Source organism: Schistocerca cancellata, chromosome 3, assembly GCF_023864275.1.
Source record: "Schistocerca cancellata isolate TAMUIC-IGC-003103 chromosome 3, iqSchCanc2.1, whole genome shotgun sequence".
Lineage (NCBI taxonomy): Eukaryota > Metazoa > Arthropoda > Insecta > Orthoptera > Acrididae > Schistocerca > Schistocerca cancellata.
In genome coordinates, this window is record NC_064628.1 from 167841164 (window position 1) to 167860786 (window position 19623).

General features: G+C 40.4%; 1 protein-coding gene across 1 annotated transcript in view; it reads right to left on the reverse strand.

The window, feature by feature from the left end:
• Positions 1-19623, reverse strand: part of LOC126174793 (venom carboxylesterase-6-like) — a 161902-nt gene that overhangs the window by 58341 nt on the left and 83938 nt on the right. Inside the window, exon 6 of the mRNA XM_049921163.1 lies at positions 14735-14891. Within this exon, the coding sequence (XP_049777120.1) occupies positions 14735-14891 (157 nt within the window). The remainder of the gene's footprint in view (positions 1-14734; positions 14892-19623) is intronic.

Consider the following 19623-nt stretch of genomic DNA (forward strand, 5'->3'; position numbering starts at 1 on the left):
TTGAAAAAGGGACATGGATAGGTTAAAGTTAGATATAGTGGGAATTAGTGAAGTTTGGTGGCAGGAGAAACAACACTTTTGGTCAGGTGAATACAGGGTTATAAATAAAAAATCAAATAGAGGTAATGTAGGAGTAGGTTTAATAATGAATAAAAAATAAGAGCGCGGGTAAGCTACTACAAACAGCATAGCGAACGCATTATTGTGGCCAAGATATACACGAAGCCCATGCCTACTACAGTAGTACAAGTTTATATGCCAACTAGCTCTGCAGATGATGAAGAAATTGATGAAATGTATGATGAGATAAAAGAATTTATTCAGGTAGTGAAGGGAGACGAAAGTTTAATAGTCATGGTTGACTGGAATTCTAGATTAGGAAAAGGGAGAAAAGGAAACATAGTAGGTGAATATGGACTGTGGGTAAGAAATGAAAGAGGAAGCCGTCTGGTAGAATTTTGCACAGAGCATAACTTAATTAGAGCTAACACTTGGTTCAAGAATCATAAAAGAAGGCTGTATACATAGAAGAATCCTATAGATACTAGAAGGTATAAGATAGATTACATAATGGTAAGACAGAGATTTAGGAACCAGGTTTTAAATTGTAAGACATTTCCAGGGGCAGATGTGGACTATGACCACAATCTATTGGTTATGAACTGTAGATTAAAACTGAAGAAACTGCAACAAGGTGGGAATTTAAGGAGATGGGACCTGGATAAACTGACTAGACCAGAGGTTGTACAGAGTTTCAGGGAGAGCATACGGGAACAATTGTTACGAATGGGGGAAAGAAATACAGTAGAAGAAGAATGGGTAGGTCTGAGGGATGAAGTAGTGAAGGCAGCAGAACATCAAGTAGGAAAAAAGACGAGGGATAGTAGAAATCCTTGGGTAACAGAAGAAGTATTGAATTTAATTGATGAAAGGAGAAAATATAAAAATGCAGGAAATGAAGCAGGCAAAAAGGAATACAAACATCGACAGGATGTGTAAAATGGCTAAGCAGGGATGGCTAGAGGACAAATGTAAGGATGTGAAGGCGTGTATCACTAGGGTTAAGATACTGCCTACAGGAAAATTAAAGAGACCTTTGGAGAAAAGACAACCACTTGGATGAATATCAAGAGCTCAGACGGAAACCCAGTTCTAAGCAAAGAAGGGAAAGCAGAAAGGTAGAAGGAGTATATAGAGGGTCTATACAAGGGCGATGTTCTTGAGGACAATATAATGGAAATGGAAAAGGATGTAGATGAAGATGAAATGGGGGATATGATACTGCGTGAAGAGTTTGACAGAGCACTGAAAGACCTAAATCGAAACAAGGCCCCGGGAGTAGACAACATTCCATTAGAACTACTGACAGCCTTGGGAGAGCCAGTCCTGACAAAACTCTACCATTTGGTGAGCAAGGTGTATGAGACAGGTGAAATACCCTCAGGCTTCAATAAGAATATAATAATTCCAATCCCAAAGAAGGCAGTTGTTGACAGATGTGAAAATTACCGAACTATCAGTTTAATAAGTCACAGCTGCAAAATACTAACGCGAATTCTTTACGGAGGAATGGAAAAACTGGTAGAAGCCGACCTCGGGGAAGATCAGTTTGGATTCCGCAGAAATGTTGGAACACGTGAGGCAATACTGACCTACGATTCTAGCATTTGTAGACTTAGAGAAGGCTTTTGACAATGTTGACTGGAATACTCCCTATCAAAGTCTAATGGTGGCAGGAGTAAAATACAGGGAGCAAAAGGCTATTTACAATTTGTACAGAAACCAGATGCCTGTTGTAAGAGTCGAGGGACACGAAAGAGAGGCAGTGGTCGGGAAGGGAGTGAGACAGGGTTGTAGCCTCTCTCCGATGTTATTCAACCTGTATATTGAGCAAGCAGTAAAGGAAACAAAAGAAAAATTCGGAGTAGGTATGGAGAAAAAATAAAAACTTTGAGGTTAGCCGATGACATTGTAATTCTGTCAGAGACAGCAAAGGACTTGGAAGAGCAGTTGAACGGAATGGTCAGTGTCTTGAAAGGATGATATAAGATGAACATCAACAAAAGCAAAAAGAGGATAATGGAATGTAGTCGAATTAAGCCGGATGATGCTGAGGGAATTACATTAGGAATTGAGACACTTAAGTAGTAAAAGAGTTTTGCTATTTGGGAAGAAATAGAGAGGATATAAAATGTAGACTGGAAATGGGAAGGATACGTTTCTGAAGAAGAGAAATTTGTTAACATCGAGTATAGATTTAAGGGTCAGGAAGTCGTTTCTGAAAGTATTTGTATGGAGTGTAGCCATGTATGGAAGTGAAAGATGGACGATAAATAGGTTGGACAAGAAGAGAATAGAAGCTTTAGAAATGAGGTGCTACAGAAGAATGCTGAAGATTAGATGGGTAGATCACATAACTAATGAAGAGGTATTGAATAGAACAGGGGAGAAGAGAAGTTTGTGGCACAACTTGACAAGAAGAAGGGATCGGTTGGTAGGACATGTTCTGAGGCATCAGGGGATGACAAATTTAGCATTGGAGGGCAGCGTGGAAGGTATAAATCATAGAGGGAGATCAAGAAATAAATACACTAAGCAGATTCAGAAGTATGTATGTAGCAGTAGGTACTGGGAGATGAAGAAGCTTGCACACGATAGAGTAGCATGGAGAGCTGCATCAAACTAGTCTCAGGACTGAAGAGCACAACAACAACTACAACAACACCAATTTCATCAAATTACTGCAAATTTAGCACGAAGTGTTTCGTGATGTACAGAATGATGAATCCCGTCCGTCGGTCGTTGTAATAGTTTGCTCTTTTATCGTTAACTAAGTCTTTAAATTCTACCTGCAAATGATGTTAATGTTGTTCCATGTCAAAACTGCAGCACCCATTATAGGACAGCATAGCAGATTTAGACAACTCTCATCTTTCTGTCTTTCCAGTTCAGTTATAATGGTTTGTGATGATAGATCGCTAGATCGCGGAGAATAAACAGCACTGACACCACCATTCTGCCGAACTGAAGATCCTCATGCCTACTGAAAAACGATGTAGAGCAATGATGTATGAAATATCACGCTATGTCGAGTAGTTCCATCGTAATTGTTGAGGTTGATTTGTCTAGTGTCTTTGGATGTTAGTGGCAGTTCGTGTGTTTCTCGTTGATTTTATCCCAGGATACGTACGACATGTGACACATAAGTCATGATTTCAGTATTTGGTTGTTGTTGCTTCGTCTATGGGTTTCGTACTATATTTTCATTGTCGCATTTGGTCTGTTTTTGTGTGTTGAACCGCAAAGAGTTGGAAATAAATGTTATTACTCGTACAGACAACACAGTGTCATGCATTTTTTGAAGTACCCTTATAGATAGTGGTTTTGAGCATCATTTTTAACTAATGAACATTCGCCCTTAATACTAAATATCAGTATACTTGGTAAATTAGATTAGTTTATGTCCAGAACCTTTTTGATATTGTCGAAGTCTATTGCACAACAAAACAAATCTTCAACTTACTTCCTTCACCTCGACGTTTACTTATGATCTGAAGGACAAACAGGCAGTCGGAAACAGTGTTATCTGACAGTAAGCCATTACTGGCAACAGAGAATTTACACTATGTGGAAATAAGATAAAAGTGGGAACGTTGTGGCTAAGCTATCACTGCCGGTGTAACGACGTCTTATGTTGGATTAAATGAGCTTTTAGGGTGCCTATAAAATTGTAATTGGGAAACGAATTGTCTTTTGATATCATCCTCATATCACACTTCCTGGCTGGCATGTACGTATCAGTGTCATATATCGTCTCAACGCATGTAGAGCGAGGCCATTTAACTGTCTCTTTCTAAAACTAAACTCCGGCCAAACAATTCATGAAAGACCAACGGTACTGACCGGCCGGCGTGTCATCCTCAACCCACAGGCGTCACTGGATAACATCCTCTTTCTGGTCGCTTATATTTAGACAGCTTTCTTACCCATTTGCTATATCGAAGCCACAACAGCCATTGGCTTGCTGTTGTCTTTGTTTGATCTAGTAACCGAACCAGTCGAAGCTCTTCCTCTCTTTATTTGGCCAAGGTAACTCTTAAGTGGTCGGTTCACATGAGCGGTTTATTACCCATTTCTGAGACTACCTTATTACTTGAAAGCAATATGAAATGGGGCGAGCACATAAAGACGGCAGTAGAGAAAGTGGATGGTCGACTTCGGTTTATTGGGAGAATTTTAGGAAGTGCTTCATCTGTAGAGGAGATCTACTATAGAGCACTTGTGTGACCGATTGTTGAATACTGCTCCAGTGTTTGGGATCCCCGCCAGGTCAGATTAAAGTAATGCATTGAAACATTTAAGAGCAAGGCTACTACAGTTGTTACCGTTAGGTTCGGTCAACTGGCGAGTATCGCGGATATGCTTTGTGAACTCGAATGGGAATCCCTGGAGGGAAGGCAACGTTCTTTTTGCAAAACACTGTTAAGAAAATTTAGAGAACCGGCAGTTGAACTTGACTGTGGAACGATTCTATTGCCACCAACATACACCAGCGGAAACGCTCAGCGGAAACACATCAAAACTCCATACTACCAGAAACCATAAAGCAGGAAAGACGTGCTGCACTACAAAATTACTCGAAATCGGAGCAACAAACAAACAGTCAAGAACACCAACCAGACACAACCAAGAACCCCAAGCTGAATACCGTTAATTACGTCAACTATGAAAACTTAGAGAAGTTAAACGATGGCTTAGTAGACTGGAAAACAATGATACATTTCAAACAGCTCTTCGCTACGTAATATGAACTAAGCAAGAAAAGGTGGATAAAATCTGCTTCCCAACTACAGAACAAACTGACAGGAAGGTCCTAAGAGTTGAAAATCTGCAACGAACCCCAAAGAACTATGTAATAGTTTAGGGGATAAATTTCAAACAGCTGTTCGCTACGTAATATGAACTAAGCAAGAAAACGTGGATAAAATCTCGTTTAGACAAAGAGTGTGGGAACTATGTAATTCAGGAGTAAATATGTAATCTGGCAGTACGGATAGTAATGTTAATGTTGCAGTAGGGGAACCGTTAGAGGAAGGTGCCAGCAGTCGTGAGTGAGAGAGCGACGTTGTCTTTTAGTTCATGTTTAATGGAGATAAGCAACATGGGTAACCTTTAAGGTTAAACGATGGAGAAGTTGAGCCCCTCGAAACTCGTGCTGAATGGGCAGAAGTGTATGTATGAACTCTCGCTTCACGACAGATTGCTTGAAGGTCCTTCGCATTGGCCAGTATGTTAACTTCAATCCGGAAATGTTAAGAGATATTCCAGAATTTGACCGACGAGAGATAATTGCCGATTTGTTAGTAGAGAAGGAAGCTATTTCCATGGTCGCAGATATTGAGCCTGTTGTCGAGGTGCAGGTTGGAGGAGTGATAAGTCATGTCTAAGTGGACAGCGGATCGGAAATTTCCGAAATTTCGGAAGAGTACTTTGCGAGTTTGCCAGAAAAAGTAGATGTGGCACTGTGGCCAGTGTCCTCAGTGAAAATATTTGGTGCTACTGGAAAGATGTCAAAGGCTAGTCGACAGGAAGTAGTAGAAGCCAGTGCAGTTAGGAGGACTAAAGGTAGAACATTCTCATTCTTTCTTCTCATTCCCAGTTTGAATGTAGAGTTATTAGTGAATGTGGATTTCCTGGATGTGTTTAAAGGTGAACTAAATTTTGAGGACAGTGAGTTGAGATTCCAAGTAGGGGGTAGAAAACTAGTGGTCCCCTTTGTTAAGAGAAAGGAGGTATTTAATAATCCTAAGGAGGCACAGTACATAGAAGAGTGGGGCGTTACAGCAGAGGTGAAATTAGTAATGATACATAGATTAAGTAGAGGTAAGGATGTGGTGGAGACTATTCAAGAAAGAATACAAGAGAGGGTGTCATAGTAGGGGAGTTTGTCTGAACAACAGAAAAGGGAACTGAGTGAAATTTGAAAACGGAATTGTTGAGTCTTTTCTGATGCACCGTTGAGGTACAGAATTTCGAGTGCAGTTTAGCTATTAACTCACATGTGGTCTATGCCCCCAAGACTTAGGTAATACCGTTTGCCCAGAGAAAAGCAGTACAAGAAGAGATAGACCGCATGTTGTCATGGGGGGTGGGGGGCGGGGGGTAATTGAAAGAGAAAGTAGCGAATATGTCTATCCGTTGTTTGTAGTGCCCAAGAAGGGCGGATGTGTGAGACTTGTCTTAGATGCGAGGTGATTGAATGCAATTGTGGAACGAGAGACCGATAGGCCTATATCGATAGACGAACTTTTCCAGAAGTTCCAGGGAGTAAAATTTTTATCGTCCGTGGATGTGACCCGTTGATATTGGGGTATAAGGTTAGCACAACAATCTAGGAAATATATTCCTGCGGAAAGGAATCTGTTATCAATTTTGCATCTTGCCATTTGGTCTTAACATTTATGTGTGTGTCTTTGTAAGAGCCATGTACCAGGTGTTGGGACCTGAGCTAATGGACCACTGCGTATGTCGACGATATATTAATAGCCACAGAGACGTGGGAACAGCATTGGGCATTATTGGAAAAAAGCATGAAACTTACTAGTTTAGTAAGATAGATTGGCTGAAGGGAAAGATTAAATTCCTGGGGAATATCATGGATCAAACAGAAATGCAACCAGAGGGAGGAAAACTTAGGACCATCGAGGAGTTTCCTTGGCCAAAGACTAAGAAAGATTTGTGGGCTATGTATGTTCTATCAGCGTTTTGTGTCGTCACAAGCATTTAATAACCCAGCATTGAATGAGTTTTTGAAAAATAATGTGCCCTGGAAGTGGTCAGAGGAATGTGAGATGGCTTTTCAGGAACTGAAGATGCAAGTATTAACTAGCAAAATTCTGTATCATCCAGATTTCAGTACACCTTCCTACATGTCTTCAGATTCTTGTGGCTATGGTATTGGGGTAGAAATATTTCAGTAGGGAGAAAAGGAGGAAGAATCCAGCCATCAAACCATCATATTCGCTAGCAGTATGCTTACAGCAGCTGAAATGACGTAGAGTGTTGCAGAATAGTAAGCCCTAGCTGGATTGTAGGGTTTTCAGAAATTTGAGGGTTATTTGTTGGGACGTCAAACAACAGTTCTTACTGACCATCGGTCGTTAAGCATTATGAAGAGATGTTTGCGTAATACTAGACTGGGACGTTGGACGATGTGTCTACAGCAGTTTGATATGGAAATTAAGTACATTAAAGGACGGGATAACCTTATTGCAAATGCATTATCCAGAATGCCGGTAGGGGTAAAAGAGCTTGAGGAAAAGGGAAACTTTGATGGTTTGAGGGTGTTGATGATGAGAGGATCGGAACATGAGGCCGTAATTATGCGAGTGTGTGAGGATATAAGAAGAAAGCAGGATCAGAACGAACATTTAAGATTGTTAAGCAAATTTGATGATCAAAGCAACATCGCAACGTGAAAATATTTTATAAAACTCATCAAGGGGCGTTGTTTAGGAGGAGGAGAGAGGCTCAGGAGGCATGGAAATCTGTTTTCCGAAGCAATACGTAGATGAATTAATAGACATACGAAAGGTACGGGCATTATGGGGCACGAAAGTGCATTGCAAAGTTGCAAGAAGTGCTAATATTAGAGAACATGTAGTGCAGTGTGCAGAGATGTGTCGGAGCTTGTGATCAATGTCAAAAGATGAGAGCAGTTACAGTCCCTATTCAAGGTTTGCGACAGAATGTGAGAGTAGAAGGTCCGCGAGAATTGATTGCAGTGGACTTGTTTTGACCTCTCCCAGTATCCAGGGCTTTGTAGTGTGAGATGTGTTTGCGAAACACGTCATGTTGTGCCGAATCAGGACGGCGAATGCCAGGATATCGACTGAAAAACTGGAAAAAGATTATTTTGTGCAGGTGGGGAACCCAGCTGCTTTATTGTGAGGCAATGGTCCTCAGTTTACATCCCAAAAGTTTACAGAAATGTTGGAGCGACATGGACTGAGACATGTCAGAATTTCGCCATATTTCCCTCAAGGGAACTCCAGTGAGCGGCTTATGAAGGAGTTGAACCGGTTATGCAGGACTTATTGTCACAGGAGAAACACAACCTGGGTAAATTGTAAATTTTGAAGAGATAATCATGTATGGTATGAAGCAACAGGTTTTGCGCCATGTGAATTAATATCTGTTCATAAACCAACGAATGTTATTGGGGGTGAAGTAGTTTCTCCGGTGAGCAGAGTTCTAGCTAAAGATGAAATAGAAAAGTTGACCAGAGAAAGAATGCGTCGACGTCCAACTGAAAGAAAGAAAACATATGATGCTAGAGCTCAGGCAACGGTGAATTTGGTACTGGTCAAGACCATGGAGTGATCGAAAAAGGTGTCCCAAAAGATAAAGATATTTCTGCTAGTGTATGGCTCATTTTTGGTGGAGAGTTCACCACATATTAATGGCTATCCTGGTTCCAAACGAGTTTTTGTACTACAGAATGTAACAGAATTGAAGAGGTACGTGAGTGGAGAGAACGATAATTTAGCGTAGGGAGTCTCTCAGTAGTGAAGAGACATCACAGTTTGCGACTGTGCGCACCTCAGCAGTCTGAAGCAATTATTCATTTCTATGCTTCAATCTCTTCTACTAACCATTTGTCTATCAAGGATTCTTCACAGGAGTGTAAAAGGAGGGAGGAGAAAGAGACCGAATCGAGAGAAGTAATTGTCGAAATGTAAAGTAACAGAATTTACCTTCGGTAAAGGAGAATTTAAAGAAAAGATTTAAAGTTTAGGATGAAGGAAGATAGAGAGTCAAGTACTATACGCAAAGCACTGCTGGGATGGGAGACAATTTGAAAGTAGAGAGCAAAGATGAGGAACAATAACTAGAGCCCATAGAAAGCACTAAGTATTAAAGAAGCACTACGTTTAAGTTTTCCTGTAGTACTAGTTATGTGAGCAAGACGCTATGATGCAGTTGTAAGACGTGAAAGTAGATTCCTGTAAGATGCGTGGAATGGACTGAGCAGCCATGAGCTTCAGAGACGGATTAGAATAGTCTTGTACATATGTTAGGTATATTAAAGTGATGCAAATATTCAAGAGCACAAGAGAGTATCTGAAAGTGCACTTCTGGTAGACATACAAAAGTAATATGCCAATGTAAAGGTTGTGAATAAAGGGGTAGTATATAAGATAAAGTAACAGATATAAACGGCCGGCCGGTGTGGCCGGGCGGTTTTAGGCGCTTCAGTCTGGAACCGAGCGACCGCTCCGGTCGCAGGTTCGAATACTGCCTCGGGCATGGATTTGTGTGATGTCCTTAGGTTAGTTAGGTTTAAGTAGTTCTAAGTTCTAGGGGACTGATGACCACAGAAGTTAAGTCCCATAGTGCTCAGAGCCATTTGAACCATTTGAACAGATGCAAACAAACAGAAAAAGAAGTCTAAGAGGTGGCATGGATGCTGCTGAGACCTCAAATCAATAAGTTTGTAAATTCACAGTTGGTGTGATAGGCAACCAAAGACAACAATTGGAAACTGGAGTCGTAAAATGGTAATAGCCATAGTGCAGATGTACTGTCTGTATAGTATTCAATAAGAAAGTCCTTGGTGTCTAGTATTTAAGTGAAATCAGTATTAAGTGGGATGGAAATTGGTGTATAGACAGAAGAAATGAGAATCAGTAGTATTAAGCACAATTATCGAATTACAAGACTGAAGGTGTACCAAATGAGAAATGAAGAAGTGAAAGTTTGAAATTGGGTAATCATAAAGGCATAATTTTAAAGCACAACATATCTATGTATACTGTTTCTGAAAAAGGCAAGCTTATTTTACACAAACAATGCAGGCAGGGTGAAACATGGCAATGTGCTGTGCTCGAATGAACACATTTCAGATAAGTAATAGTTTTCAGAACTTCATTTGACAGCTAAGAATGTGAGGTGGCTTTAGAAAGAAACCCGGTTGCTGTGCGGGCAATGAAACTCAAGTTCTAGCCTTTTCAATTAAGTGAGCGCCGATTAGAATGCAGTGGGATGACTGACAGACTGACCACCAGAGCGGAGGTAGCGTACCGAAGGGTCACGGTAAGTGCCGAGTCGGGCGCGGTAGGCCAGCACGGTGACTTGCAAGAACGTGAAGGCTGAAGGACACTGAAAAGCCAGAAGTGGATTAGAAATACGACGCAGCATCCACAGGCGGACACCCCTTGGGGATGGAAAAGGTGGATTTGTCGACCAGAGGCTGCCGAGGGGAAACAAGTAGTTCATTGGAAAGAACATTGAATTAGAGCAGAGGGCCAGAGTAAAACTTGCAGAAGAGTGTAAATCGAAAGCGTGTATGCGCAGAAAGCAACTGGAAAATTAAATGGTAAAATCTGTCTGTTTTAAGGGAAGAGATGGTAGCTGGTGTCTCAAACGATTTAGTGGGGGAGAAGGGCACACAGCATGCCATTGTTGAGGACTAACAGTTTGACCGTGGAGTAGTACGGATGGCCGGCAGCTGCGCTCCCGCAGGATTTCCAACTAAGCTTTGGTTTTTGGCTAAATCTGAATAAGAACACGACAAAGTAACATTCGCATAGGTGGTGAAGTTATTTTGACAGTGAATGAATGGTTATCGTAATATGTGATAATTACTGAGGCATAGACACAAATATTTAACTGAGCAAAGCTTATTGCATGCAACAGCACGGCAGTCATTGAACATGGTAAGTCAGCTGCAGTGCTCACGCCTCCTCCTGTTTTCGTTTTCTGCCAATGATCATAATGACCAACTGGTTATGATCATGCTTATTTTTACGTGGGGTATCAAGTGTAAGTAAAGACTGAGTTCTGTGGCATCCAGTAACACAAGATCCTGGCATTGTGCATTAAAAGACCCATGTGGAAGCTGAGTGAATTATACTAAGGGGAGTTAGAATGGAAAAAAAATATTTTTCTCATTCTTGGATTTTTATCTCATTATAAAACTTGTAATTTTTCGAATAAAATATAAATTCACATTGGAAGTCTTTTTTTTAAATATAATCTACACTAGTTGAAAACGTTAAAATTTTTATATGAATTACTTCAAGATCTAATAAAATCGGTATTTTTTATATATAAGGCTGTGGATTGCTGTGTTATGAAGGTTAAATTACGTGTTTGTATTGGCGGAACTGGCAAAAACAATATCTTATTGTTTCATAGTATAAACACGCGTTTTATGTCAAACTACTAAAGTTTTTCAGAGGAAAAGTGATGAATAGATTGGTAAATCTCTCGAAAAATAAAGTACGACGCCAAAATGAAGTGTTTTTAAGAAACGTGGGTTTCATAGTAATAAATTTTCGAATAAAGGGAAACATTATTTTCAACACGTGGTGTGTGAAGTTACAGGCAATGAAATACAGCCAGACTTGTCAGTATCTACAGAAACAATCATTTGTAGTTCGAAAATTAAAATAAAACGTTGTGAGAGACAGTTTTCTTAAAACGAAAGTGATGTAAATGGTAAGATACATTATATTCTGATAGATTTGCACGTCCTAACAACGGTATTAGGTGAATGTGTGTGTTGGAAAATATGTGGAGGGCCAGTTAGTTTACATGAAGACAGTGAGGTATCAAGCAGACTAGCTCTGAAACTTATTATTAATCATGCGAGTTGCAAATACACTCATTCATTTTGGAATTCTGATAAGTTTGAAGATAATTGTTAGAAGTAAATGTTAGGTGTTTTTATGCATTGATAGCTATTGACAGAGGACAGACCGCATCAGAAAAAATGTGTGCCGCGATGAATATGCCACTCCCACCTTGTAAAATCGACAAGTATGCACGATTTATTAGAGCTACTGTGGAATCTGTTGCACGTGAGTCAATGAAGGGTGGTGCAAACGAAGCTGTTGATAAATGATGATATGACTGACATACCGGTAGCTTCTGATGGCACTTGGCAGGAGTGCGGCTACAGTTCTAAGAATTCTGTTGCTACAGTGACCAGTGTGAATACTGGAAAGGTAATAGATTTCCAGATTTTAACCAAACGTTGTTATAACTGTAAATCAGGAAATGAAGAAGGGCATACCTGTGGGATAAATTTTTAAGGAACAACTGCTGGTATAGAGGCCTCCGCAGCTATTGAAATTTTTAGTCGATCTATGAACGACAGGGGAATGTGTTACACTAAGTAAGTTCTTGGTGATGGAGACTCAAAAGCATATAAAAGTGTAGTAGCCGCTCAGCCTTTTGGTGAGAAGATTATCACAAAGCTGGAAGTGTTGGTCATGTCCAAAAGAGGATGGGCACCAGGTTGAGGAAGCTGAAACAAAGTTTGAGAGACAAGAAACTTTCTGATGGGAAAACCGTAAGAGGCAGGCTGAGAGACAAAATGATTAATGAACTACAGCAGTATTATGGGATGCCCATTAGAAATAATACTGAGGATTTGTTGAAAATGATGCAGGCAATAGGGGCTACCTTGTTTCACACACTGTCAACTGTCGAAAAACCAGTACACCAACTTTGCCCTCCTGGACCTGTTTAGTGATGCAATTACCGCAATGCCCAGTCCTCAAACAGTTCTACAACCATAAACATTCCATCCAAGCAGCAGTCATGGATATCATAAAACCTATTTACAGAGCCCTGGCAAATTCTGAATTGCTGAAGAAGTGTCTGCACGTTCAGACTCAAGATCCCAATAAGTCGTTCAATAATCTTGTATGGACTCGCTGACCAAAAAATGTTTTTGTTGGAATGAAGACACTAAAGTGGGTGGTCAGTGGTGCTTTTATTGCTTTTAATGATGGCAAAATTGGTAGGGTGAAAGTGCTACAACATGTGGGAATTAATCCTGGAGCAAAATGCATCAGAGAACTTGAACCGATGGAGAAAGTTAAGATTGATAAGGCAGAGTATGCAGCACAGCTGGCCACAGAAAAAAGAAAAAAAAACTTGGAAAAAGATCAAGAGGATGATATACAGTATGATGCAGGGTGCTTCTGAGTGACTAAACATAAAAAATAAACATGTATTAACTTTAGAAGCAGTTCCTGCAAATTTACATTTTATGTTGCATTTTCCCTAAATCTTAGAAACCGCTTCGAGTAGAGTGTTCAAATTTTCAGGGAGTAATACCATACGTATTCTGTGTCTAATGAAGTAAGAGAAGAACATAATGTTATGTATAATTAAAATTATTTAGGATAACGTACAAAAAAGTACACAAAATTTTAACTGTGTAATTAAAAATTGTATTTCCGAAATCAGTACCAGAAATGCAATTATTTTAGGTGAGTAGACTCCGAACATAAAGTTTAATGTCCTGTAAGAGTTTCATGTCAATGACTACATTGGTTCCTGAAACACAGGGAAGCCAAGTCACTAAATTTGACATTGTCGGGATAGGGCGTCCCAACTCCCCTTAATATGATCACAATTGGGATTAGCCTAATTGAGAGAACAACCAAATGCAATCGGTATGCGACAGCGGTCCAGAATCCACAGGGTGCCGAATAACGTACGAGCGGTTGAACTGCAGGTAAGGGCAGGTAAGATTACAGGTCGAGACAGTGCCGAGGCTGACTACGCTGCCACCGCGCAGATAAGTCACAAAGAGGACCTGCCGCGCACCCCTGTTAATCTGCCGGCTGTTGTACCAGACAACTCAAGGGATTCACTACGTTATAGGTTTGTCATTCCGCAGAGGGGATGTTACAAAGTGGTACACCGGCCGGGAAACGAGTAAACGCAGATGCATCACGGAGTAGTACGGAGTGCTTCACAGGCGGGCTGGAAGCTTGTGAAAGTTTGTTATACTGAATCACGGTTCATTGAATTTTCTCTAAAACCAAAAGTAGATAAAACAGCACTAAATTAAGCTGTCGCGAAAGCGTCAAGTGTAGATGACTGTGCTATCAACAAAAATTTGTTATCAAAGAAGATGTTATAAAAAGGGCATCGTATCTGAGAAGAAAAGGACAATATTCTTTTAATTTAAAATCATGTAGATTATGTTAAGTCCCATTGTAAATGAGAGGCTGCATCGTATATCGCGGTCGTCTCTACTTTTGTCTGCAGCTAGTATTCTACGTCTCGTTACCTGTTCGAAGTACCAATTTTCGCACTTACGTAGCTTTTCTGGTACTCCTTCGTGATTCATCCATTCTAGTACCGTATTCCATAATCTTTGTTTTTTCTTCCGTCGTTTCAGTTCCGCTTTTATAGAATGCGTCTCCATGATGTACCCTTGCGAAAAGTTTTCTTAGTACAATGACAGTATTTTATTTCGTCAAATGGCTCTTTTTGAAGAGGGACTTTTCGCTTGCGTCAGTCTGATGGCTTTCATGTTTCATTTACATTGGATGATTTTTGATAAACTTGTATACAGAGGTGAAACTGGAAGAAGGAGTCCAACACTGTTATCGTACTGCTGATTGTTATCTCGTCGAGATCCTAGATATACGAATGAGGTTGTGGACGATGAGTGTTAATTATAAGATTTTGTACTGAAAATCACGACGAATTGTACATTTAATATTAAAATAGTTTACTAACTGAACATCGCGGAAGGTAGAATGGTGAAGGAATAAGGAAGGCAGATTAAGATTTAGGTTAGTGACAGAGTATGAAGGCATGCACTTCATTTCTAGCGAATCTGAACTTTTGCTTCCCTCTGAGTTCGAAGAATTACTTTGTATGTAGTACACATAAGAGTTTCCGACTATATGAAAACTGTCACCTGCTATGAGCACGCATCCCTCATCCTTAGTGACTCCTATAAGCCATGGGACAGGCGTAAGAAGATCGAGATGCCCAGGGTGCTTAACCAGGAATGTGTCCTTTCCCTCGCCTTCCACCACTGGTCGAAATGGCATTAGAGGGCTGAATCTCCATTCCTGGAAGAGAATTCGATGATATATTATTAAAAATGAGAGACACGGCATAATAAATATATCTAAAAATTTCATCGTAACAAGTAAATAGAACGTCTTCCTTCGTAATTTTGTGTTGTTATTTATTCATCTAAATGCATTTACCGTAAAGATATATTCATGAGTTTTTATCCGGCGAGTGTAGACACAGCATCTTTTTTCTTACATTCAAACAGGCATCCTTCTCAAAAGTTTCTTTTCAAAAGAAAATAATATAACACTGAACATAGATTCTGCAGAAGGAGTAAGGACATTAAAGATGACTATGCTGATAACAATAGCATTAATTCTTAACATACTGTGTTACTTTATCAGATTCAGTGGATTAGTACATTTTATTTTTTACTTTAGTTATTGAAAATTTCATATAGTGCATTACACTTTACACTTACATATTTGAAGAAATCCCTACACATACACTGTAAGGACGCCGTAGTTTTCATGTTCTTCCTGTTAGCTTTTTGTTTAAAAAGAATTTTAAAAAATATATGCTACGAAGTAAAGACTTCCTTTCTTCTTGCACCTGCGTACGTAAAACTGTGACGTTCTTAGGCAAAATCACATTTGGAAGATTTCTAGTTTCGTTACCTGTTGTCCCATACTGTGTTCATTATGTAATACTGCATCTCTACCTCAAACGTATGATTGAACATCACAGACATCTATATGAAACTATTTTCCTTACCTATAGCAAACTTCTCTTTGAGTTTCTCACTCCTATCATCATACATAACATTCCGTCCAAGATAAATACACTTCCGGGATCCTCCGCGGGATATTTGCTAGTACTGATGTTTTCTACACTCCTTCCTTGTAAGTATTACTTTTGTCAGAATTTGGGCAAAGAAGCTACTAAACATGCTGTCAGTTTCAGTTACATGCCCATCTAAAAGTTGTTTAGTTTCAAACAGAACTGCAGAGCTACTTTGGAATAAGGAAACATTATAAATTATTGTGATTAACATTACTCCTCTTCCAAATATTTACTTCATTCATCTGTTCTATACATTAAAAAAAAGTCGTAATGACAGATTTCGTAGCGCAGATAATGAAAGAAAATACTGAACCACCGTACGTGTATGAAGTGTGGTTCCTAATAAGCGTAAAGTGCCTACATTAGTTTCCCGCACTGTAGTTCTACTTGAAACGTCCCCTTAGAAAAAATATAAATGACTGTGGTAGTAAACATTTTACGTTATTTGATACAGAGGCAGCTGAGTAAAACTGAACGTACTCAACATTTCTCTCATTACTTATTCTGATTTTCACTTAACTGACACACAATATTTTTAGCGCAACGCAATCTGACTTTCAGTAATACCTACAAAAGAATGGCCCTGACTAAAAATAACCTATACCTTTCATGAATCACTTACTTCACAAAAATCTTCGTTACTCGAACTACTGCAATACTGCGAGCGCCAATACTGCCAGCTAAATAAAAGATTCTAACTGCTGAAGGCACTAACTACTGATAGGCATAGTTAGCAAATGAAAAATTTTGATAGAGAACAAACAATGTTCAAAAGTCATCATATATATATCTATCAATTCATGACATCCATCTTCACAAATTTCCTTTTTCTGGCGCGCACACGTCCATATCGTCCGCTCTCAAAATTCCGCCATCTCTGTCCCCACATCCACCACTGCTGGCGACGCTGCACCTCCCACTGCGCGACGCTACACGCTGTTCACATTCAACTGCCCAACACTGCAATAGCGAATATTCCAACAATGCCAACCAGCCACAGACTGCACACAGCACAGCCAGTGATTTTCCTACAGAGCGCTACGTGGCGTTGGCAACATAAAAACTTAAACAGCCTACTTACATACTGAAACTTCTTACCAGTTTGGCATATGGTGCCAAATCAGGAATCTGACCCGCCAGTCTGAATAATCATCTATTCTAGTAGGTGTACGAGTACTGGACCAACAGAAGAGCATAAGCATTCGATGGAAGTACCACATGCCTTTTTAATTAGGGAGAAAACGTCAATGTTTTGTTATAACAGTCTGTGCATACTAAACAGCCACCACGTAACTGTGGCGGGAGTAGATACGCCTACGCCACGTTGTAGGCAGTGTATACAGTTTTACAAGTCCTTAGAACGTCGACTCAGTACACAGAGGATGTTCAAACGAATGCTCTACATAATGTTTTGACTAAACCCTGGAAATAAGTGTTACTGGAATTAGAACGTATCGAAAATAGAACGAGGATGCTGATACAACCGCTAGATAACAAGGAGTGAGTAGTCCTTGCCACACCAAAATTGTACTTAGGAGCAGGGTGCCGCTCCAGACTACCTACAGATAAGCTGCTCCTGACCTAATGCCACTGTCAACGACAGTTGCAGTGGACAGGAGAACGTCGTTACTTAAAGGAACAGTACATTGTAGGGTCAGGTGATCATTTTACCTGTTTCACAACCAAGTTGAAGAGCTTTCAGTCAACTGTCTGCTACTTATGGCTACTCCTGGAGGTACAACTCAGATGGTGGCGGTACTGTGCCGTGAAGAGTCTATGACTGGTACGGGAGCCACCACAGGTAGCCTGTGTATGTGGGCGACTTTCGTAACAGCACCGACTGGTTGATGGTTGTCGTTTCCCTAACGAATAAGATACTTTACAGTGTAACAGTTGTTCTGACCCAATACCAACATAGCTGTAAAAGTACATTTGTTTTTTTGCATCATAATGAATTTCTTTTGAGGATCTGGTCGGTATATTGGTTGCGTATCATCTCTAATCGGCACTTTACGGATTTCGTCAGGTGTCAGCTCTGTGCCCACAAACAATACAGGGTGGTCCATTGATTGTGACCGGGCCAAATATCTCACGAAACAAGCATCAAACAAAAAACTACAAAGAACGAAACTCGTCTAGCTTGAAGGGGGAAACCAGATGGCGCTATGGTTGGCCTGTTAGATGGCGCTGCTATAGGTCAAACGGATATCAACTGAGTTTTTTTAAACGGGAACCCCCATTTTTTATTACATATTCGTGTAGTACGTATAGAAATATGAATATTTTAGTTGGACAACTTTTTTCGCTTTGTGATAGATGGCGCTGTAATAGTCACAAACGTATAAGTACGTGGTATCACGTAACATTCCGCCAGTGCGGACGGTATTTTCTTCGTGATACATTACCCGTGTTAAAATGGACCGTTTACCAATTGCGGAAAAGGTCGATATTGTGTTGATATATGGCTATTGTCATCAAAATGCTCAACGGGCGAGTGCTATGTATGCTGCTCGGTATCCTGGACGACATCACCCAAGTGTCCGGACCGTTCGTCGGATAGTTACGTTATTTAAGGAAACAGGAAGTGTGAAGCGTCAACTACGACCTGCAACAAATGATGATGCCCAAGTAGATGTTTTAGCTGCTGTCGTGGCTAATCCGCACATCAGTAGCAGACAAATTGCGCGAGAATCGGGAATCTCTAAAACGTCGGTGTTGAGAATGCTACATCAACATCGATTGCACCCCTACCATGTTTCTACGTAACAGGAATTGCATTGCGACGACTTTGAACGTCGTGTGCAGTTCTGCCACTGGGCACAAGAGAAATTACAGGACGATGACAGAGTTTTTGCACGCGTTCTATTTTGCGACCTAGCGCCATTCGCCAACAGCGGTAACGTAAACCGGCGTAATATGCACTATTGGGCAACGGAAAATCCACGATGGCTGCGACAAGTGGAACATCAGCGACCTTGGCGGGTTAATGTAGGGTGCGGCATTATGGGAGGAAGGATAATTGGCCCCCATTTTATCGACGGCAATGTAAATGGTGCAATGTATGCTGATTTTCTACGTAATGTTATACCGATGTTACTACAAGATATTTCACTACATGAGAGAATGGCGATGTACTTCCAACATGATGGATGTCCGACACATAGCTCGCGTGCGGTTGAAGTGGTATTGAATAGCATACTTCATGACAGGCGGATTGGTCGTCGAAGCACCATACCATGGCCCGCACGTTCACCGGATCTGACGTCCCCGGATTTCTTTCTGTGGGGAAAGTTGAAGGATATTTGCTATCGTGATCCACCAACAACGCCTGACAACATGCGTCAGCGCATTGTCAATGCATGTGGGAACTTTACGAAACGCGAACTACTCGCTGTTGAGAGGAATGTCGTTACACGTATTGTCAAATACATTGAGGTTGACGGACATCATTTTGAGCATTTATTGCATTAATATGGTATTTACAGGTAATCACGCTGTAACAACATGCGTTCACAGAAATGATAAGTTCACAAAGGTACCGGTACATGTATCACAGTGGAACAACCGAAATAAAATGTTAAAACATACCTACGTTGTGTATTTTAATTTAAAAAACCTACCTGTTACCAACTGTTCGTCTGAAACTGTGAGCCATATGTTTGTGACTATTAGAGCGCCATCTATAACAAAGCGAAAAAGGTGGTCCAACTAAAACATTAATATTTCTTTACGTACTACACGAATATATAATAAAAAATGAGCGTTCCTATTCTAAAAAAACGTTATTGATATCCGTTTGACCTATGGCAGCGCAATCTAGCGGGCCAAACATAGCGCCATCTGGTTTCCCCCTTCAAGCTAGACAAGTTTCGTTCTTTGTAGGTTTTTCGTTTGACGCTTATTTCGTGAGACATTTGGCCTGGTCACGATCAGTGGACCACC